The sequence below is a fragment of the Artemia franciscana genome, chromosome 4 (genome assembly GCF_032884065.1).
Source record: "Artemia franciscana chromosome 4, ASM3288406v1, whole genome shotgun sequence".
Lineage (NCBI taxonomy): Eukaryota > Metazoa > Arthropoda > Branchiopoda > Anostraca > Artemiidae > Artemia > Artemia franciscana.
In genome coordinates, this window is record NC_088866.1 from 39,702,426 (window position 1) to 39,725,919 (window position 23,494).

At 37.0% G+C, this 23,494-nt stretch overlaps 2 protein-coding genes across 7 annotated transcripts in view; one reads left to right on the forward strand and one right to left on the reverse strand.

The window, feature by feature from the left end:
* LOC136026414 (inhibitor of Bruton tyrosine kinase-like) overlaps nt 1–23,494 on the reverse strand; it is a 160,345-nt gene that overhangs the window by 133,580 nt on the left and 3,271 nt on the right. For all 6 annotated transcript variants that reach the window (XR_010617285.1, XR_010617284.1, XM_065702986.1 and 3 more), the window contains exon 2: nt 513–1,175. Coding sequence is in view for 4 of the 6 variants with exons in the window: in XM_065702986.1 (XP_065559058.1) it covers nt 513–851 (339 nt within the window). In the remaining 2 variants the exon portion in view is untranslated. The remainder of the gene's footprint in view (nt 1–512; nt 1,176–23,494) is intronic.
* LOC136026417 (retinol dehydrogenase 11-like) overlaps nt 1–23,494 on the forward strand; it is a 128,201-nt gene that overhangs the window by 73,271 nt on the left and 31,436 nt on the right. The gene's annotated exons all lie outside the window — the stretch shown is intronic.

Here is a 23,494-nt window from a genome sequence, read left to right on the forward strand (position 1 = left end):
TATGGGTCTCTATGGCATCCCTACCCTCCTTCCTCTCTATTTGGCCAAATATATATATATATATATATATATATATATATATATATATATATATATATATATATATATATATATATATATATATATATATATATATTAATTAATCTAAGAAGACTGATATAGATAAAAAGGCTTGCTTTGTCATCTGTTTCATTCTTGAATGTAGAAGCACTTGATAAATGGATTCTATGCAATTCTAATTTTTTTTTTTTTTTTTGACTAAGTCAATAGGCATTCACTCAGCGAGTTTACTTGCCATGTATAGAATTCATACAGATAGACATTCCATACTAACCATCTACAGTATGGATGATTCTTCAAACTGACTTTGGAGACACGCCCCCATCTGTGCAGACAAAGTTCTACACCTGCACTTTGTATCAGCATTTCTTTGGGTTTAAAAATGAAGTTTTGACATGAATCAAATAAAAGAAGATTGATCACTTGAAATTTTGCAAAAACTAAAGAAATACCTGAATCAATGTCCTTGCCACTTGTATTTGACCATGAAACAAAGACAAATGCAAAGCAGTAACTCCACTTTCCAGATCTTTCGCATTTATCAGTACATCCTTAATCTTCAACAGTCGATCAACTATATCATTTTTACCACATGCAGAAGATGTTTGTAATGCATTCCTCCCATTGCTATCTTTGACACAATAAAAATTCTGACATAAATAATTCAAATACTTCCAAAGAAGCTTCTGATTTACACTCTTGCCACAAGTTAGAGCAGTTGTTATGCTGTCACCATGGCGTCTGCTGTGGCAATAAGGGGTACAATTAGAGATTGAAGTCTTTCCTTGCATTGTTTTCAGTAAAACCAGCAAACCTTAGCATAAAATTAAGGCAATGTTTACAAGTTCATGGATTACTGGTCCCAAATCAAACTTAATCCATGAACATAATGCTAATCATGTACAAAAGTTGCAGACCCTGCAATCTTTCCTTTCAACTAGCTTTTGTTTAATTATCACAAATAGTCAATAATTGCCTCAATTTAGCCTTCCACTGTCATATATTTGAAAGCCATATTTGACCATAAATCGCAATGTCAGTTAGATTACAGACACACTGCCCAGTTGGAAGTTGTAAACGATGTTCAGTCAATGATAGATACAAAAGAACTAGTCCTGCAAAATAAATACGATAAATGAATATTTAGCAACATTCCCTATAATAGAATATAGCCACTGCCTTCATTGGGAAAGCTGTAGATGGGATTATCAAACAGTTCGTGGTAACGAACTGTAGTAAGGAGCGACCCGGCTCAATAGTAAACGAAACTCTAAAAAACGGAATTTCGATACTAAGAGACATATCAAAAGAATTGGATTTTTATGCTGATTTTAAATATATAAGTTTCATCAAATTTAGTCTTTGTCATCAAAAGTTACGAGCCTGAGAAAATTTGCCTTATTTTGGAAAATAGGGGGTAACACCCCCTAAAAGTCATAGGATCTTAACGAAAATTACACCATCGCATTCAGCGTATCAGAGAACCCTATAGAAAAAATTTCAAGGTCCAATCTACAAAAATGTGGAATTTCGTATTTTTTGCCAGAAGACAAATCACGGGTGCGTGTTTATTTGTTTTTTTTTTTTTGTTTTTTTTCCCAGGGGTCATCGTATCGACCAAGTGGTCCTAGAGTGTTGCAAAAGGGCTCATTCTAACGGAAATGAAAAGTTCTAGTGCCCTTTTTAAGTGACCAAAAAAATTGGAGGGCACCTAGGCCCCCTCCCACGCTCATTTTTTCCCCAAAGTCAACGGATCAAAATTTTGAGATAGCCATTTTGTTCCGCATAGTCGAAAACCATAATAACTATGTCTTTGGGGATGACTTACCCCCCACAGTTCCTGGGGGAGGGGCTGCAAGTTACAAACTTTGACCAATGTTTACATACAGTAATGGTTACTGGGAAGTGTACCGACGTTATCAGGGGGATTTTTTTGGTTTGGGTGTGGGGTTCAGGGGAGGGGGCTATATGGGAGGATCTTTCCTTGGAGGAATATTTCATGGGGGAAGAGAAATTCAATGAAAAGGGCGCAGGACTTTCTAGCATTACTATAAAAAAAAAAAAACAATGAAAATGTAAACATGAAAAAGTTTTTTCAATTCAAAGTAAGGAGAAGCATTAAAACTTAAAACGAACAGAGATTATTACGCATATGAGGGGTTCTAAGAATACTCTAGCATAAAGAGCGAGGTATTTAGGAGGAGATAAATACTTCGCTCTTTATGCTAAATTTTTTTTAAATAATTTCAACTATTTATTCTACGGCCTTTCTGATTCAGGGGTCATTCTTAAAGAATTGGGATAAAACAAGATTTAGTGTGAAGAGCGAGGTATTAACGAGGGGACCAACCCCCTCATATATATAATCAAAAATATAAGAATATAAAAGTTTGTTACGTAAGTTAATTCTTAAGTTACGTATTTTTTTTTTACTAATAAAAACGTTCGTTAAAAAATAAAAGATTTAGTTGCCTTTTTAAGTAACCGAAAAATTGGAGGGCAACTAGACCTCCTTCCCCACCCCTTATTTCTCAAAATCGCCTGATCAAAACTAAGAGAAAGCCATTTAGCCAAAAAAAGAATTAATATGCAAATTTCATTTTTATAATTTATGTACGGAGAGCCAAAATCAGACATGCATTAATTCAAAAACTTTCAGAAATTAAATAAAAAAACAAGTTTTTTTAAATGAAAGTAAGGATCGACATTAAAACTTAAAACGAACAGAAATTACTCCGTATATGAAAGGGGCTTTTCCTCCTCGACACCCTGCTCCTTGCGCTAAAGTTTGATTCTTTCTCGCAACTCTACTTTTTAAAACAATAAAAAACTTTAGCGTAAGGAGCGGGGTGTCGAGGAGGAAAAGCCCCTTTCATATACGGAGTAATTTCTGTTCGTAAGTTTTAATGTCGCTCCTTACTTTCATTTAAAAAAACTTGTTTTTTTATTTAATTGTCAAAGATCTCCATTTGACAAACAATTGATAAATGGAAAGAACTGCACGAAAGATAATCCCACAAGAGAGTGAGTATATTTTTCAAAATTGTATTAAAAAAAAAAAAAAAAAGTTCACATTCTGACTGTTTTAACTGTTAGTGTGTTCAAAGAAAATACAAAAAAAAATATGCTACATTATTATAAAAAAAAGAACTGTGCTTTGTTGTGTTTAAACTTAATTTGAGTTTATGTCTCGTTAAAAATAACTTCTGCTTTGTTAAAGATCCTTTCTTTCAATAGAATATTTAACGAATATGTTAGTAAGAAAAGTACCTGTGTCACAAATAGATTTTACTCGATTAAAACAGTATGTTATAAAACATACCACCTCTAGAATTACCACTGCCATAGTTGTTGCAAAGGTCATTCCTACTTCTTCGCCTCTGAAAGGGCTTCAAAAACTGGAGAGACTTATAATGGAATGCAAACATACGTCATTTTCTACATTTTAAGTGACAAGGCCTAATAAGTAACAAGCAAAGTAGTAGTAAAGAATTTCTTTTTGAATTTACCATTGAGTAAATTGATTTTGTGAAGAGCATATATTCATTTCTCTGAAGCACTTAATACATGTTAACAAAACATAAAGAAAAAAATCAAGGCAGCTAAACAAGCAAAAGATAAAGTTCTTCAAATAACTTGTGGGGGGGTGTTTTTTGTCTAGGCAGTAGGTAAACACAATCCAAAATTATAAATAAGCTACTGTAAGATTTATAAACAACTGTTAATAAGACAACACTTCAAGAAAACGCTAGTGCTGAGATGTCAGTACAGTCCATTCTTTTAAGATACAATTTTTAAATTTTTCTGTATTAAAGAGCTCAGTACTTATGTATTATACTAACCATTCTGTTGTTCTTGATATGCTTATAACTGGTTTCTCTGTGTGCATTTGGAGATAATCAGCTTAGTCTGGGTGAGATAAAATAATATACAGGTATATTTTAATTAAATATTTAACATATAGAGTTGGTTAGGTTAACTATTTAATGTAATGCAGTCTGAGCAGCCTGCTTTCCACGATTCTCTGTTGTAGTTTCCATGCTTTTGTAGCTAAAGTATTATATTCTCATCAGATTTTAGCATATTTCATTATGATTAACCTAGCTTCACTTCTTGAGTATGGTCAGTATAATACACAAGTATCAAGAGTTCAAATACATGAATACACAAATAGAGTAGATTAAATTCTCTTTTTTCCACATGTGCGCTAGCCAAGGAGTGTGACCAAAATTACCCGACTTGTCAAATGGAAAAGCCCGCTTTGGCTGGTGAGCCCAAATGACTTTGGAAGCTAAAGAAGACATTACGACATGCCAAGTGCTAGCAACAAAATCACTGACTAAACTCAAAACTATCTTCTACCACATCCTTTTTTTTGCTGATACTAGGGAAAACCAACTACTCTGAGAAACTTTCTCTGGATTTATTCGCCAGTTCACACACAGGACCTGGCAAGAATGATAGACAAAACAACAAAAATACAAGTAACACTAAAGAACACATTGAGCATTTTCTATTATTAGCAAAAGCAGATATTAACTCTTCAATGACCGAGTACAATTTCTAAATAATAATGCTACTGAAATATATCAGATATAATATTCTTGCTGATGGGTCCTTAAACGTGGAAATTGGGCTCTAGGATTATTATACATCGGCAATAGAAAAGAATTAGGTGGGACTAGCATATTATCTCCAACAAATACATTAATAAACTTATTCCTAGAAACAGTCACCAACTACAAGCTAATTGGTAGCTGTTCTGTTTGACTCAAAATATGTCCTCCATCTGTCTCTACTTAAAAGCTCAAGCTTTGGACAAATAGACTCTGACTTTCATAAAACAAATGAGCTAATCCAACAGCAAACAGAACACAAAACAGCAATCAAATTCTGGTGTACACCTAATCAACTAGGCATACATGACAAAGAGAAAGAAGATAAAAAAGCAAAACAGGCAGCAACAAGGCACTGTCAAGTAGTCATTAGAGATTTCCAACGATTACAACTGAAGTCAATACATAAGGTACACCACCAAACCTCTCAGAATTCTCAAATTACATCCACGCTGTTGGGTGCCATTGACTTTAAACAAATTAAGGCAACTTTAGCCACTATCCATTCTCATTAAAAACAAAACAACCAAGTGCTGATTCTGCAGTAATCTTGAAGAAACAGCCAACACCATGTCATAACAATGTAAACAACATGAAAACAAAAGGGGTAACCTGATAAATTTATACAAAAAAACTAATGTGTGCATCCAACCCCTTATTAGATGCTGTAGCCCTCCTCAACATCCAGTAGAAGGAGTTTCTACAGAATACTCAACTTCTTGATCAAGTTGAACACAATTACAGGCCTATTAATTGGCCTTAATATGTAGTTGAAGGCTCTGCTCCTAAAGACCAGGGCTTAACAAGCGAAAAAGTAAATGGTCCAACTACAAAGCGAGAACCTTTGTTTTTACATCATCATTATCATCATCTTGGTTGCTCAGGATAGAGGGTTTCAAGGATTTTTCAATTTACAGAACAATTTCCAAAACATTATGTTCCTGGACAGAATGGTCAAAGAGCCGTTAGGTCAGCATTTTGACAAGGCTAAAATGACTACTACTACCATCGTTCTTCAGGATCAATAAGTATTCCAATATTCTTTAGCCAATTGATTTTCAGAATTCAGAATAGCTGGGTGATTGATCATGGCTTGGCGTCATTGGTCTTCATCATTATTTCATACCATCAACACATCCAAAGTTGCCAATAAATGGCGATAAGGTTCTAAGGCCCATATCTATGCAAAATTGTGGTGTCAGCATCTTAGCAAGTTCAACAAGAGCTAAGAGCTCATATGGCACTTGTGACGAGGCGAGAAGAGCTAAGAGCCAAGAGATCATATGGTATGAGCTCTAACAAAATTCTATGAATCAATAGATTGATTTAAAAAGGAAAATAAGAGGCTTAATGCCGGTCAAGATTTAAAATAAGAGCTCTGAGTCACAAAGTCTTTCTAAATATCAAAATTCATTAAGATCCGATCACCCACTCGTAAGTTATAAATACCTAATTTTTTCTAATTTTTCCTCTCCCTTTTGCCCCCAAGATGGTCGAATCTGGGAAAACGACTTTATCAAGTCAAATTGTGCAGCTCCCTGACACGCCTACCAATTTTCATCGCCCTAGCACGTCCAGAAGCAACGAACTCGCCAAATCACTGAGCCCCTCCCCCCAACTCCCCCAAAGAGAGCAAATCCAGTACGATTCTGTCAATCACGTATCAAGGACATTTGTTTATTCTATCCACCAAGCCTAATCCCGATTCCTCCACTCCAAGTGTTTTTCCAAGATTTCCCCCTCCAACTCCCCTCAATGGCAAAAAAAAAGTCAATGATCAATCACCCAGCTATTCTGAATTCTGAAAATCAATTGGCTAAAGAATATTGGAATACTTATTGATCCTGAAGAACGATGGTAGTAGTAGTTATTTTAGCCTTTGAATTAAAAAAAGAGGGGAATAGTTGTGGGAAAAGTCAAAGTCATGGCCAATTGTAGAAAAAAGCCAAGACAGATTGTTGAATTAAGTGGGCAGCCCAGTCAAGGGTTAATTTTTCAAAATCACCCCCCCCCCCCAATACCACCAAAGAGAGCAGATCCGGTCCAGTTATGTCAGTCACGTATCTTAGACAGGTTTATAGTTACGAGGTTCTTCTAAATATGACGTTTCATGAAGATCCGATCACTCCTTCGTAAGTTAAAAATACGTCATTTTTTCTTATTTTTCAGAATCCCCCCCCCCAACTGAGCGGATCCGTACCAATTATTTAAAATCACGTATGCAAGACTTCTGCTTATTTTTCCAACCAAGTTTCATCCCAATCCCTCCAATCTAAGCGTTTTCCATCATTTTAGGTTTCCCCACCCCAAACTCCCCCCAATGTCACCAGATCCGGTCAGGATTTAAAATAACAGCTTTGAGACACGATATCCTTCTAAATATCAAATTTCATGGAGATCCAATCACCCGTTCGTAAGTTAAAAATACCTCATTTTTTCTAATTTTTCAGAATTAACCCCCCCCCCGCCCAACTACCCCAAAGAGAGCGGGTCCGTTCTGGTTATGTCAATCATGTATCTAGGACTCGTGTTCTTTTCCCACCAAGTTTCATCACGATCCCTCCACTATGAGTGTTTTCCAAGTTTTAGGTTTACCCTCCCAACTCCCCCCCCCCAATGTCACCAGATCCGGTCGGGTTTAAAATAAGAGCTCTGAGCCACGATATCCTTCTAAATATCAAATTTCATTGAGATCCGATCACCCGTTCGTAAGTTAAAAATACCTCATTTTTTTTTAATTTTTCAGAAATACACCCCCCCCCCAACTACCCCAAAGAGAGCGGATTCGTTCCGTTTATGTCAATCATCTATCTAGGACTTGTGTTTATTTTTCCCACCATGTTTCATCCCGATCCCTCCACTCTAAGTGTTTTCCAAGATTTAGGTTTCCCCCTCCCAACTCCCCGCCCCTGTCACCAGATCCGGTCGGGATTTAAAATAAGAGCTCTAAGACACGATATCCTTCTAAACATCAAATTTCATTGAGATCCGATCACCCGTTCGTAAGTTGAAAATACCTCATTTTTTCTAATTTTTAAGAATTACTCCCCCCCCCCCCCAAAGACCCCAAAGAGAGCGAATCAGTTCCGAGATTATGTCAATGATGTATCTGGGACTTGCGCTTATTTTTCCCATCAAGTTTCATCCCGATCCCTCCACTCTAAGTGTTTTTCAAGATTTTAGGTTCCCCCCTCCAACTCCCCCCAATGTCATCAGATGCGGTCGGGATTCAAAATAAGAGCTCTGAGACACAATATCGAAGATTGAAGACACAATCTTTTACAAGTATATGATCCTGTCACTTTGCTACTGTACTGAGGTTTGCCCAACAACATAATATGTCTATAACTAGGAAAAGGCATTGATACGGTTTGCCATTAACTCTTCATACTTAAACTAGAAGCTGAAAATATAAATGATTTTTCTAAATTGTGGATACAGGACTCTTTTTCTCATACAATGTATGTTATCCTAGATGGTATACTAGCCTGGGTAAATCTGATGTAGGAAAAGAAAATAGTAGCAGTAGGTTATAGACTGCTGCAACTTTATGGGTATAGCAACCTAGTTATAGCCAATACAGTGTTTGGTAATAAAATGGCTTCTAAGTTAACATGGTTCTCAAGTAATACTACGATGGCCAATCTGATTGATTATGTTATTGTTATGAGAAGACTTGCATGATCAATAAAAAAAAAAAAAAACAGTATATAGGAGTAGTGTTTTTATGCTAAAAGTGAAGATCACCATCTTGTAGTGTCTAGGGGTAATCTAAAGCTGGAATTTAGAAAGGGTAACTACCTCCCAGGAAGTTATGACATTGATAGACTCTAGGATGATAATTTGAGGGAAACCTTCCAGGGACAATTGGATATTAAACTAAAGAGTTTAAAATTGGACAATGTAGAATATGGGTGGAATAATTTTAAAAAATACTTTTTGATTTAGCACATGGTTTCTGAACGAGGAAGTTTAGAAACAGCTATGAATATTAGTGAAAATACTTAAGTTTTGTAGAAAAGAGGGGAGACTTGTACAAGAATTATTTGAGTGATAGATCACAAGAAAATAAGAGGAATGTAGAGAAGGTAGAGAAATCATTAAAATATAAATTGAGGAGTTGTCAAGTTCAGGCCAAGGGTAAAATTACTGACGACCTAGAACATAAAGCCAGATGGCATAATAGTAAAATATTGTACTGGCATGTTGAGAGGGAATTGTCAACCTGGACTTGTCCCAGTTAAAGATAGGAATGGGGCCGAAATTAGTGATGAGGAAAGAGTTAAAGAAAGATGACCTGAACATTTTGAATATGTGCTAGACAATGAGGAAGTTACAAGATATTATGGAAAAGAATGAAAAAGTTTTTGACATTTTGAAAGTAAAGGAAGACTGATTTTGTAAGGTAGGGTTAGAGACAGTGCTAAAAGGATCGGCCCCAGTTGCTGATACCATAGTAAATGAGTTTTTTAAGATTACGAATACGATTAAAAAAAAAGGAACTAACTAGTGATTGTAGAAAAAAAACTTTAAATGAAACACTTCCATAAGAAAGGGGATAGGAATGAGTATGGAAACTATAGGGGGTATTAACTAGGTTTCTGTAGGAAGCAAATTACTTATCAAGATGATACCTTTTAGACTTAGAGATGCTGTATGAAGTTTAAAGAGAAGAACAGTGTGGTTTTAGGAAGGGAGAGGATGCATAGGCTGAATTTGCATTCTTATATCAATACTTGAGAGGTCCCTGAGTCATCAAATCCCTTTCATACATGAACTTATAGATTAAAAGCATATGATTCAGCTGACAGAGGAGTTTTAGTAAAGGTCATATACTTGCATGTTATACCAGATAAAGGTATTCAAGTGATTAGTGCTATGCACAAGAACAAAATTGCAGAGGTTAAGGTCAGAAATGAGGTTAGTAGCTGGTTTTGTATTGAATCGGGAGTTAGGTAGGGTTTTATTTAATCCCCATTTATATGGATTTTTTACAGACAATGTCCTAAGGAGCACAGCAAGGGCTATGGGAGAGCATGGAATCAAATGGGAAAGTATAACGCTTCTGGACTACAATAATTTTGCTGGTTTGAGCATCCTAGATGATAATGCTGGCAAAATCAATAATTTTCGGAAGTTTTGAGAGCTTGATGTGCAAGAATAGGCTTGAAAATTAATTTTAAGGAGTCTAAGTCACTCAAACTAGGATTAAGTAAAGGAAAAGAGGTGATGTTGTGCAACAAGAATATAGATTAAGAGGATAGCTTCGTACAACAAGGTAGTATTACTAGAAAAGATGGTGGATGTCTACAAACCAAGATTAGAATATTGGAAGCTACACAAATGACAGTGATGAAGTCTCACTCTGAATAGCGTAAATAGTGGCTCTAGAATCTGGCTCTGAAACATGGATGCCTCAAAAGACAGAAGAGGATTTATTAGAAACATCCATTTTATCTGGCAAACAATTTGAAAAAGGCGCTTGTGGGTGAGGAGGTCTATGGACACTTTATGGGGCAGCTGGGGTTTATCATACAATTAGCAGGGATGGGGGGTACTATGGGTACGCTCAAGACCAATTTGTCTAGTAGTAGGGTGACCAGAAGGGTGAACTACAGGCTTTTGACCCCAAAAATTAGGAGTAGTAGCATCCCTGCACACCATATCATATTGAGGACTTGAAAGAAGGGTGGGGGGGGGGTAAATCTATCAGAAGTGAAGATCAATACTTTGGGGAAATCTAGGGAAAAGAGACGGGGGGAGGGGTACTGTCGAGAGGGGTAAGTCGAGAGCTATTGGTTGGAGATGATAGGGGTAAACTGGTGCTTTTTGTGCCAGCGTCAGTTTCCATTGCAATTTCATTTTTGGTACATTCAATAAAAAACGATCACCTGATTTGTGTCAATTACTAGACTGAAATGAAGCTGCTGAAATAGGCCTAGGGAGGTGTGTGTACTGGAACTAACCAGGGAACCGACTCAGGGATCAACTTGGAACGTTTAGGTAAAAGGGCACTTGATGGTGGCGTGGGGCTGCAGTCTTCATCTGACTTACGTGCGGAGAGGTACTGATTGAATTCTATGTTTTTTACACGCAGTGGTGTTGTTTGACATTTACATATCTAATCTATAATTGTGGTTTACAAATATGAACATAATGGATATTGAACCTCTACACAGCAGGTAGAGAATTTCTGTGGTTCTTACCCTAGGGGAAGATGGGTTGGTTGGGTTCAAGGTAGCCCTCCTCCCTATCAGCCAAGTGCACAGCACCTAGTCTTTCCAAGTTAATTATGCCAAAATATTACTGTTCTGAGTGTAAAAACCAAGCAACTAGTGGGACGGTTTAGTGCACCAAATGCAGTCAATGGTGGCATCCTAAGTGTGCAAGGATCACGCTTGGAGCAAGAGAGAAACTACCAGTATGATTGTACTTAAATTGTGACTTCCCCACTTTCCCTTCAATTACTAATGGTATGAAAATTCTGTGCAAAGTTACGCCACGAGCGAGCTCTAGACCTAGATCCTTTGTCTAAAAAACACCCATAGTCACACCAAGGACTCCTAATCCCAAAACTAAGAGAGTAACTAGGCCCAGCAGTGAGGATAAAATCCAATGCATGAATTGTTCCAAACACGTTAGTGAAACCTCAGCTTTAACTAACAGATATTCCATCCTTGAGAGTCAACTCTCAGCTATTCAAAATGGACTATTACCACTATGAAATGCCCACGAATCACTCCAATCTGACGAATGTAACCTCCAGAACTTAATTGACGTAAAAACAAGGTTCAGGAAAGTGTTAAATTAGCTGAAGTAAGTGTAACTGACGAGAATAAGTTTTGAGACCTTAAACCGACTGAAGATGAACTGCTAATTGTTTTTGAGAAAATAGTTCAATAAAAAGTCATGCACAAGTCCTTAACCAATAAAGAACATAATATTATATGCAGGTTTTTCAAGAGTGTTCTTTGTATAAAAAAGAGTCGTTTACAGTATTTAAATGTTTGTAGGTATTTTATCTCAGGATATTGCAAAAATAGCACCTGTTCTTTTGATCATCTTAATTTATATGCAGACTTATCATGTGTTGACAGTGCCTGTAATTTGGCCCATGCTTCTAGGTCTTCAATCCCACTTAAGACTTCAAATTTGTCAAAACACAGAAAAGTTACCCTGGCCATGGGCCAGGCTATGTCACCATTCATCCCATATTTAAAAATAGGCATTTTTTCATTGGCATATTTCAAATAGTAAGGTCTACAATGAAAATGTGAATCTATTCCACTTTCTAGGGCTCTAATGAGAGAAAGGTTTAGATGGCTAGGACACATTGCGCTGATGAAAGATTGCCAAAGATCTTCCTTTTTGGCAAACCATCAAGGGCTAAACAAAACGCAGGCCACCTATAAATTGGTAGGAGGAATTTCTAAGGAAGAATTTAAGGAAGCTTGAAACTTCTTGGGAGAGTGTAAAGAGACAGGCTTTAAATAGATTGGAATAAAGTGGAGCGTGCGTGGCTGTGTTAGCCTTGGGTGGTTTGGTGCTGCATTAAGTTTTCAGTAGAAGTAGCAAGGCTGCACCAGTCGTTGTACTACAATATCTACTGAATGGTTTTGGTAGTCTTAGAAGTTCGCCTGAAACGGTTTCTTGCCTTCAATACAGCCAAATGTAATCCGATCCACTAAAGCAAAGATAGTTAGCAATAGAAGAACTACCCTGAACCCTCTCTAAAGTTTCTGAATGACCAAACCCCATTAAAAACATATATTACTGGAGATTATCAGAGGTAGTGTTGAACAAACATTAAACTAATTTATCTCCCTTCCTTTATAAGCAACTCTCTAAAATATAGTATGGAATTTTTTCAGGCTCAAATGTGCTGAATTTTCAGGCATTATTTGTGTCAGGTTTCTAATTCAAGTGGCTCAATCCCCTCAGCCCTTCTTTGCAGACACTGCAATATAAAAAATGAAACAACTGACCATTACCTATTTGGATGTATATGCTGACGTTTGCATAGTGTACCCTGCAATGAAAACTGTTAAAGTTCTTCAAACACCACAAAATATCAGTATCAGCTAAGAGTCTAGCTGACCATACCTGCACATAGAGCATAGAACTGAGCAGAAAATTAAATATCCTCTGATATTTCAACTCAGAATCAAAAGATTTACTGCAATATATCAATCAGTTTCAAGTTAAATAAGGAGCAACCGCTTGCAGTAGTCCATTTCAACTCACAGATTAAGTAGAAAGGAAAAGAGCTGAATAGTCTTGACTGAAAAGTCTTTGCTGAAGCAGAAGAAGAAGAAAAAAGAGAGAGTGGAGCCATCACTGGTTAAAATTCAGCCCCCATGTCAAGAATACATGACTATTTGCCTTTCAATCTGTTGATATTGCCAATGGTACAATTTCAAATTGGCATCAAGAGTGTTTGTTCTACTATACAAAGTGCTAATATGCCCTCAACTTGAGGTTGAAATGTCTTGGGCATCCCAGTTTTTCGAAAAGAATGCAAAAATCCTAAAAAGGATGTAATGCAAAGTAGCGAAGATGGTCAAGTCTAACAGGACAGGCCTTGTGAGGAACGTCTGGGTAACCTCGAACTTGCTACAGTCACCTACCAAAGAAAACACTTATTGAAACTCTTTAAATAAAATTTCAAAAAATACTTTCCTATTTGGATCTTTGGAAGCAAATAAAAATAACATCTGAATCAGTAAGTTTAGCCTATTTTTATTTATGTACATATATTTGTCTCAGACTAACATGTCTGTGAGCTCAAATATAAATTAAATTTAAAAAAAATTGATGCAGCAATTTTCTGTTAAATGAGTTCACTAGACCATCTGAAACTCCATTTGACTTCATATGGCGGAGAAAGAAAGCACTGGAGGGACAGAGACTGATTACAGTTTGAGGAAGATCTTAAAAGGATAAGTTTCAAAACTGGACCTAGAGCAAAATCTTGTGGGGGCCCAATCTCAGAAGGTCACTAATGACTGACTAAATTGAAAAGATTATTTAAAGAAAAATAACAAATGAGGGCACCAGAAAAATCTTAGGGGCGCCGTCCCCCACGCCCTCCCCTGATAAGATTCCGGAGTATTTCTTAAGAATACCGTTTTTTTTTATACATCATCCCAAGCTAAAACAGAAATAACTTCATGAAAGTTTTGCTGATGTTATGGTTCCCAAATTAAATAGATTAACATCTTTTGCTTAAAGCTAAGAAACCCAAAGAAGAAAAGAATGATCATTTTGGCAGTTTTCAACCAGAGGTTTGCCTACAACCTATAAGATTAGATACTCATATTCCAAAAAACATTGCTGATCTTCTTGTATTTCCTGTCCCCTCTAAATTCCACATGACTAAAGGACTTTCAAAGAAGCTTTGGAAGCAACACTGTACTGCAAGACATCAGTCAATCTACTGAAACAGCTTTCAGACTATCAAGAGGATTTGATAATAGCTGAATAATCAAACAAACAGCTAACAAATAGAATTACTGGGACTTTTTCACACAGCTAGGAGCTAGAAATACATTAAACTGAAGTCATCAAAGGGATGAAATTTTTTCAATTGCTAGAACCTACAATTTGATGTGATATTGTTGAAATAGATAAATTATCCTTTTTCGGTGATTTCCAGAAAAGACTTGATATTAAAATAGCTAAAGAACAGAACTGGAGTTAATTTACCATTCAATGGTCTATCTGAACATCAAATTTTATGGGAGTCATTTGAGACAAGCTATGCCTTTATGCCAAATTAAATAAAAAAACTAGTTTTTTTAACTGAAAGTAAGGAGCGACATTAAAACTTAAAACGAACAGAAATTACGCTGTATATGAAATGGGTTGTCCCCTCTGCAATCCCTCGCTCTTTACGCTAAAGTTTTTATTTGTTTTAAAAAGTAGAACTGTGGCAAAGAGTCAAACTTTAGCGTAAAGAGGGAGGGATTGCGGAGGGGACAACCCATTTCATATACGGAGTAATTTCTGTTCGTTTTAGGCTTTAATGTCGCTCCTTACTTTCAGTTAAAAAAAACTAGTTTTTTTATTTAATTTGTGAACGTTTTTGAATTAATGCATTTTTGATTTTGGCTCTCTGCACATAAATTATTAAAATGAAATTTGCATATTAATTCTTTTTTTGGCTAAATGGCTTTCTCTTAGTTTTCATCAGACGATTTTGAGAAATAAGGCGTGGGGAAGGAGGCCTAGTTGCCCTCCAATTTTTCTGTTACTTAAAAAGGCAACTAGAACTTTTAATTTATAACGAACGTTTTTATTAGTAAAACGTGACAAACTTTTATATTCTTATATTTTTATTATGTATATGTGGGGGTTTGTCCCCTAGTTAATACCTTGCTTTTTACGCTAAATCTTAAGTTTTGTCCCAATTCTTTAAGAATGACCCCTGAATCAGAAAAGCCATAGAATAAATAGTTGAAATTACTAAAAATACTTTAGCATAAAGAGCGAGGTATTTATCTCCTCCTAAATACCTCACTCTTTATGCTGAAGTATTTTTAGAACCCCTCATATGCGTAATAATCTCTGTTCGTTTTAAGTTTTAATGGGTTCTTACTTTCAATTGAAAAAACTTTTTCATGTTTATTATTTCATTGTTTTTTTTATAGCAATGCTAGAAAATCCCGCGCCCTTTTCATTGAGTTTCTCTTCTCCCAAGGACATATTCCTCCAAGGAAAGATCCTCCCACATAGCCCCCTCCCCTCAATCCAACCCCCAAACCAAAAAATTCCCCTGTAAATGTCTGTACAATTCCTAATAACCATTACTGTATGTAAACACTGGTCAAAGTTTGTAACTTGCAGCCCATCCCCAGGAACTTCAAGGGAGTAAGTCATCCGTAAAGACATAGTAATTATGGTTTTCGACTATGCAGAACAAAATGGCTATCTCAAAATTTTTGATCCGTTGACTTTGGGAAAAAATGAGCGTGGGAGGGGGCCTAGGTGCCCTCCAATTTTTTTGGTCACTTAAAAAGGGCATTAGAATTTTTCATCAACATTCTAGGACCACTTGGTCGATAAGATGACCCCTGGGGAAAAAAAAACAAAAAAAAAAACAAATAAACACGCACCCATGATCTGTCTTCTGGCAAAAAATACAAAATTCCACGTTTTTGTAGATAGGAGCTTGAAATTTTTACTACAGGGTTCTCTGATATGCTGAATGCGATGGTGTGATTTTCGTCAAGATTCTAAGACTTTTAGGGGGTGTTTTCCCCTATTTTCCCAAATCAGGCAAATTTTCTCAGGCTCGTAACTTTTGATGACAAAGACTAAATCTGATAAAACTTATATATTTTAAATCAGCATGAAAATCCGATTCTTTTGATGTATCTTCTAGTTTCGAAATCCCGTTTTTTAGAGTTCGTTTACTATTGAGCTGGGTCGCTCCTTACTACAGTTCGTTACCACAAACTGTTTGAAAAGATTCAGTCACAAATATCTAATAGAAGGCAAAGCTGACTTATAAGACTGACTAGTAAAAATTATTGCAAATATCAACGAAGATTGAAGTTATTTAAAAACAGGCTAGACTTCTATTTGTGAAGATCATTGCCTCAAATACTTTAATTGCACTTGGAGGGAAAACAAATCTAACTTCATCTATTTTGCTCTGTTATTGAATGGCAATATTGAATAGAATTATATTCTGTTTATTGACTTCATTTTGGCAAGTTGCAGATTTATTAAATAAAAACAAACAAAAAAACAATGAAATTGGTGGCTGTTTTAACTGTTCTTAAATTATTACTAGGAGCAGTCAAAGGATTTGATAGCACAAGTGTTTACTGTTCATGACGCAAAATAAATACAGAAACAAAAAGAATAAATGATTCAAATGATGGTGTTACTACAATTGATTTGCAGCAATATTGTTTTCATGGAAGTTGTATATCTATAAAACCCCTAGTGAGTGCACTTTACAACAGCATATGATTCTAAAGTTTTAATAGCCTAGAACTATGCTTATTCAAAGTCAACATGAAGCTTTTACAATCAAATAAGAGGTATATTATTTTATAAAGAAGGTTGAACTATAAATTGAAAAAAATTCTTCATTTATAGCTACATTAAAGACTAATGGTTTACAAGTAGAAAAAACACCCCTATCTCTGGCTACCACCCTAGACTATGGCTACTGATTGAGTAAAAGAGCAATTTTAGTTGTGGTCAAAAGTAGCTTCAAAGAATCTCAGACCAGAAAGTATTAATTTTTAAGATTCCTAGCTGTGTATATGTGTAATCTACTATGCTTACCTTAGACCTTAGTTCCTTCTGTGCCGCCAGAGGCACCCAGGGCATCCAAAAAGAGCCGCCAGTCGTCCCTCATATGTGCTGCTGCCCAGACGTCTTCCCACTGGGGTTGGACTATCACATTGATGTGTTTTAGGTCCCGCTGGTACGTACGACGAAGTGTATTCTTCGGCTTCCCTCTTCTTCAGGTTCCCTCTGGTTGCCACTCCAGTACAGTTCTGGGGAGTCTATCTCCCGCCATATGGATAACATGCCCCAGATAGCGCCATCTTCGTTGGCGTATGACATCTGTTACCAGGGGCTGGCGCGAGATAGACCGAACAGTCTGGTTGGTTATGTGGTCTCTCCAGTTAATGTTCAGTATTCTGCGAAGACAGTTGTTCTCGAAGGCAAGAATCCTCTTTTCTTGGTGTTGGTTTAGTTTCCAACATTCACAGCTATAAAGGAGGGCGGAGATGACGTTACTGTTGAACAGCCTCATTTTCAGTTTCAGGGAGTACTTTTTCGATCGCCACACTGGCTTTAGTCGATTAAAAGCTCCACTGGCTTGTCCAATCCTAGACTGCACCTCCTTTTTGCTGGATCCAGTTCGTTCGACTGTACTTCCAAGGTATCTAAAATCCACTACCTGCTCTACAGTATTGTCCCCGCACTTTAAGCCCAGTGGTGAGTTGCTCGTTGCCATGCTTTTTGTTTTGTCCGAGTTGATCTTTAGTCCCAAAAGACTCGCTTTCTCTCGGATTACTTCGAGAAGATCCTGGAGCCTTTCCTTGTTTGCTTCCAACAGGGTGATGTCGTCGGCGAAATCAAGATCTGCTAGTCGTTTGTTGTCGCAGATTTGGATACCAAACCCCATGCAGTCTCGGAGCACATAATCGATTACAAGGACAAAATGCAAGGGGGAGAGGACACACCCCTGTTTGACACCGGACATGATATGGAAATACCTTGTATTTCCTTCGTGGGTCCGAACGCAGCACTCGGTGTTTTCATATAGGGCAATGATCAAGGATACAAGTTTTTCTGGAATGCCGTAATATCGGAGGATATTCCACAGCGAATCTCGGTGTATTGAATCGAAGGCTTTTTCGAAATCCACAAAGACAAGGTACATCTTTTGCCTCCATTCATTGCATTCCTCGATCATCATGCATAGGACATATATAAGGTCGGAGCAGGAGCGGGATGGGCGGAAGCCATGTTGCTCGTCTCGCAAGTGCTTATCTAAGGCTGTCTGGATGCGACGAAGGATTATCTGTGAGAATAGTTTCCCCGGATAGAAAGGAGACTGATGCCCCTCCAGTTATCGCATTTTGCTGCATCTCCTTTCTTAAAAAGCTTGATGAGTGTGCTTTTTCTCCATTCTTCGGGGACTTTCTCTGATTTCCATATACATGCAAAGAATGTGATCCACACAGTTATGCAAGCGCCTAAAGAGGCTTTAATCATTTCTGCCGATATCCTGTCGCTTCCTGGTGCTCTGCCGTTCTTCAGTTTGCGAGCGGCTTGTACCAGTTCTTTGGTTGACGGTTCTTCTGTATTGATTTGAAGTTCCAGGAAAGGGGTTGTGGGGATATCTGCTGTGTTCGGAGGACTAGGTCGGTTGAGAACTTTCTCGAAGTGTTGGGCCCAAACTTCAGAGATTTCATTGGGGGCTGTGACTGTCTTCCCGTTTCCGTCTTTTACTGGTCCATTTAGGTTGCGACGTTTCCCGATGATTTCATTGGTGATTTTATAGACGGCTCTGGAATCGCCGCGCTTGGCCGCTTCTTCTGCCATAGCTGCCTTTTGTTCTAGAAAGTTCCGTTTATCTCCCCTTGCGCTCTTTTTCACCAGCTTGTCTTGGTATCGATACAGCTGGTTACTCAAGACTGTGTCGCTGTTATCTCCATCATTTAGAAGACGTTGTTTTAGTTTCCGATGCTCTTCGATAAGGGTCCATGTCTTATCGGATAACCACTCGTCTTTGGGTCTTTTTTTGTGCCCAATTGTTTCTATTGCTGTCTGGTTGTAGGCTTCTTTTAGGGTGGCCCAGGTTGTCTCCACAGTGGCTTCTCTATCCAAATCTAGGGCCAAGCTCTCAAACCTGTTTGTAAGCTGTATGTTGAACCTATGACGAACTGCTGCGTTTGAGAGCTTTTCAGAGTTGTAGGCAGGTTTCTCTTTGGTTTGGGATTTTTTTTTGTGGCTTTCAGTTTGAGGGACAGCTTTGCAATCATCAAGGCGTGGTCTGAGGCGACGTCGGCTCCTCTGTAGGCTCTTACATCTTGAAGGCTTGACTTCCACTTTTGTTGATCAAGATATGGTCAATCTGGTTGTGGGTTCGACCATCAGGCGAGTTCCATGAGTATTTGTGGATAGTTTTATGCTGAAACTGGGTTCCTCCGATGATAAGGTCATTTGTTAGTGCGAAGTCAACTAACAGTACAATCTACTATGCTGCATTTCCTGAATTTCAGTAGAGTATAACTCAAGCTATTTTCACTTAAAGAAAAAAGTCACGTTTTTAAAGTTTTGTGTACATTACCAAACTGAATAAAAGGGCAAACACGGGTAGTAAAATCATTTTCTTATATTAATTCGAGTGACTAAATTATACTTTCGTAGCCTATCCTTATTTAAAGAAATGGTAAATGTATGGAACAAGACAGAAATCGGACAGAAAAAAATAAGCACTATTCAATTAAAAAAAAATAACAGCAATTGCTGTCAAAATTTATCCAGCCCCCTATCCCTCATACATTTTTTTTTTCAGATTACCCTTAAAAGTCATTTATTGATACAGAAGAAGTGCAATAAATAATGACAAACTTACAAATTATTTCGTATAGCTCTGGCCTATATCTTGCCCCTTTAGAAAAAAGGGGGAAGTTTTTACAAAACTATAACTGAAAAGAGCATAAAATAAATTGAATGTAAACCAATTGGTATATTTCTTATCTATAAGTGAAATTAACCAAAAATAAATACACAACTAGAATCCTAATCCAATGCTCCTTTCAAATATAATAGCCTTATCATTGCTGTTACTATTACATTCTAGGGCTCCTCTCTTTCCCCCTAATGGGAGAACATATTGTAACATTTAATAAAAGTTAACTCCGTTACTTTCCTATTTCAAGGTCAATGACCTTTGATGAGCTTGCAGTCAACTTTGTAGGTTTATTACAAAAAAAAAGAAGGAACTTCTGAATTAGATTGATTGCACAGACGAGGCCAAATACAAGTGTTCCAAGCTTCATTACAATGCTAAATCCTAATTTATATGGTTTGAAAAAAATTATGAAAATTCAATCAAACTTGAAAAAGAAAACCTTGATGTGGCTTAAAATCCTGTCTAAATTATTTTAATTATGTTTCCTAAGCCTAGAGTAAAAAAGCAAACAAAATCAAACAAAAATTGAGTTCAAAGATAGCAAAAAGTACCCTATCTGAAATGTTACTGCAAAAAGCCTCTCATTGAGGATTTACCAAAGAAAAAAAAACAAAATCAGCAACATTTTATAGGTAGCCAAAAGTGTGGTAAATTCTTATGAACAACCATTGTAAAATAAACATATGAATAAAAGTAGTGACATTACATTCCTTATTTTATGCTCTTTCCAATAGCCTACCATAGACCAGCAGCTTTTCTGACAAATATGCAGCTTTCAACATACTTTAGATAGGATGAAGGGCAATAGCCTATATCACTTGATGCCTTTTTTATGCTTTTTGTATTTCAATAATTGCTCCCAGCCAAAATTACATTTTTTAGCCATTAAAGGGTTAAATAGGCTCAAAATAGCCCATAGTAACCAAAAAATTTAAATTCTGTTTCTAAAATAAAATGGCTAGTCATAAAAAATTCCCATTTGTAGCTGACTCAGGAATGTTAATCATTATTTTAATTAGTCTTAAAAGAACACAAAAAAGGCATCAAGTTATGTGTTCACTTTCATCCTAGCTAAATTATGTTGAAAACTCCATATTTGCCACTTTTTTGACAACAATCCCTCCCCTGACAATCCTACATATAACCCTGAATAATATACCTCTTCATTGTTTTTCCTTGGTAAAAGCCTAGAAGTGGGCTTGTTAAGAAGGAAACATGTTAAGAATACAATTCTTACTTCATAATATGCAGAAACATTGCAGTAAAATATTTTTTTTTAGTATTTCTACCATACTCTACCCCTAATGCAAGCACAGATCCAGAGCCTTAATTTGGGAGGGACAGCAGTGCCAAAAGGAGAAAGTGGAACATCATCCCCCCATTGTTTAAAATAATTGAATTGAGGCAGGGTTAACTATTGACATAATACAATTTAATGGGAGATCAACTGGACCACATTGCTGCTTGCAAAAGACATTAGGAAACCTTGCTGAGATTGTCACTAAACAATGACATCTGTTGACCAATCAGAGGAAACTTCAGTCAGAGGGAAGGTTACTCACTCATTGCCTGTTGCATTTGGTGAGTTATAATATTTTCAATTGCTCTTTGATACCATCACATTGAAGGTAAGTTTGCAAGATATGATGAATGGATAATCTAAGCATCTGGACACCAATATGAGAAACTTCTATAGAAATGGGACAAAAAGATAGAGAAAAGTCCTTTCTCAAAAATGAATGTTCAAAAATGCACCCATTGTTTAAATAACAATGCTTGATGATGAGGAGATTATTTATAGTGTTTTTACCAGTATTGTTGGCAAATATACACAAAAGCAAAGAAAAAGGGCAAGGAATAAGAAAAAGCATAGCCATAGCCAGTTGGCTGGGAAAGAATACAAGTTTTGCTGAGTTTGCAAAACTTATCCCTACCAAGGTGTGGCAGAAGAATGCATTTTGATGCAGTGGAAAACAAACTCTTGACTCAGTTTAATTTTTTGTCCAAAACTTTTCTCAATGAGACTAGAAGAGAACTCAATAAGGGTCAGAGTATGGTGCCAAGAAAAGAAGGACAAATGGGTAAAGGGAGTGATAAATGGTCCTACTACACCTGGCCCTAGCAACAGGAAAAATATCTTCCAAAGAATATTACAGAGCAAAGGCCTTCATTGTGGTATTCTAGAAAGGAGTGTTATCCTAATGGTGACCTTTAATGGGTTCTATGTTTGAGAAAAGAAAAGTATAACCAGGTCTCATGTCAAGGGAAATGTAAAATATACTCACTAACTACTAAAATAGAATTTGCTGAAGAAATTGAAATGCAAAATTTCTGACTCCCAGTTGGTATGAGACAACACATGCTTCTTAAATCTTCCTACAATACAATCAAAAACCATTCAGCATAAACATATAGCCTTGACCCTTGTAATTGGTAACAAGTGGGTTTCTTTACCACAACTATAAGCTATTACAGTAAGATGAATTTCCTCAATTAGCTTAATTTGCACTTCAGAGCGAATTAGTTGCACTTCAGGGTGAATTAGTTGCAAGAACTGTGATGCTCCATAGTTGATGATGGCAATAGATCTGTTTGCTGTTTTAAGGTCAAGTGATAAACCATCAGGACAAGAGAGTGCTGGAGAGATGCAATTTAACCCCACTTGGTAACAGTGATCACATGGTGAGTGTGGTTCAAGAACTATTCCCTAGTGATTTAGAGTTTGCACCACCACACAACATCAACTTCAGATTGAGTGCAAAACATGGTTGGGGACGACAAGCTGCATCATCCTCCAAGCTGACTCTCTATTGTCTTCCAAGAGTGTTATGGTAGTGAGGGCTGGGAGGGGTTTTCCTACTGGAATCTCCATGGTTTGGCCTCCCATTCCTTGTTGAGCCTTGTTCTGAATCCCTCAGGCAGGTTTCAGAGATTGTCTCTTGATTTAGTTGGTTCCATTTGTTTACCTGCTCGTTGAAAAAACCTAGTCAGACCTTGGTGTTAACAGTGGATTTGAACAGCTTTTTGGAAAGTCCTTTTGTTTGTCTTTGGTGGGGAGAGAAGGTGAACAGCTTCCAGTCTGCCTACTGGAGGTACCTGTAGATTAGCATCTTGTCATTATGCTTAGGCCAAAAAACAAGTGTTGGGAGGCTAGCAGATTATAATCTACTGCAGTAAGGCTGACTGCATAAACTATCAATGTATTTGATGGCTCTCTTTCGGACACCTCCAATGATCTGGGTGCTGCTCTTGTAGAAAGGAACAGCCAGAAATGTTCTGAAATCCAGGATTGATCTGACCAGAGCTTTGTATAGTTTAAAAAAAAAATGTTGAGGATCAACTACTGATGGTTCTTTTTGAAATTCCCAAATTTGTGTTTGCTTTCAAAACTGCTTGTGCAGTGTGCTCATGGAATTTTAAACTGTGCTCCAACAGGAGTCCTAGGCCTCTACCACTACTAGAAGCAGGAAGCAAGACTGTCAATGGTGTTTTGTTGTTATATATGGTGTACTGGTGCTACAGATTACCATGGCTGAAATGAAGAGTGATGCACATTGAGATATTGAAGGAAAGAAGAAACTTATCTGCCTATGCTTGAATTTGGTTAAGATTGGCTTGTAGGCTACTGTTGTCTACAGTGCCAAAT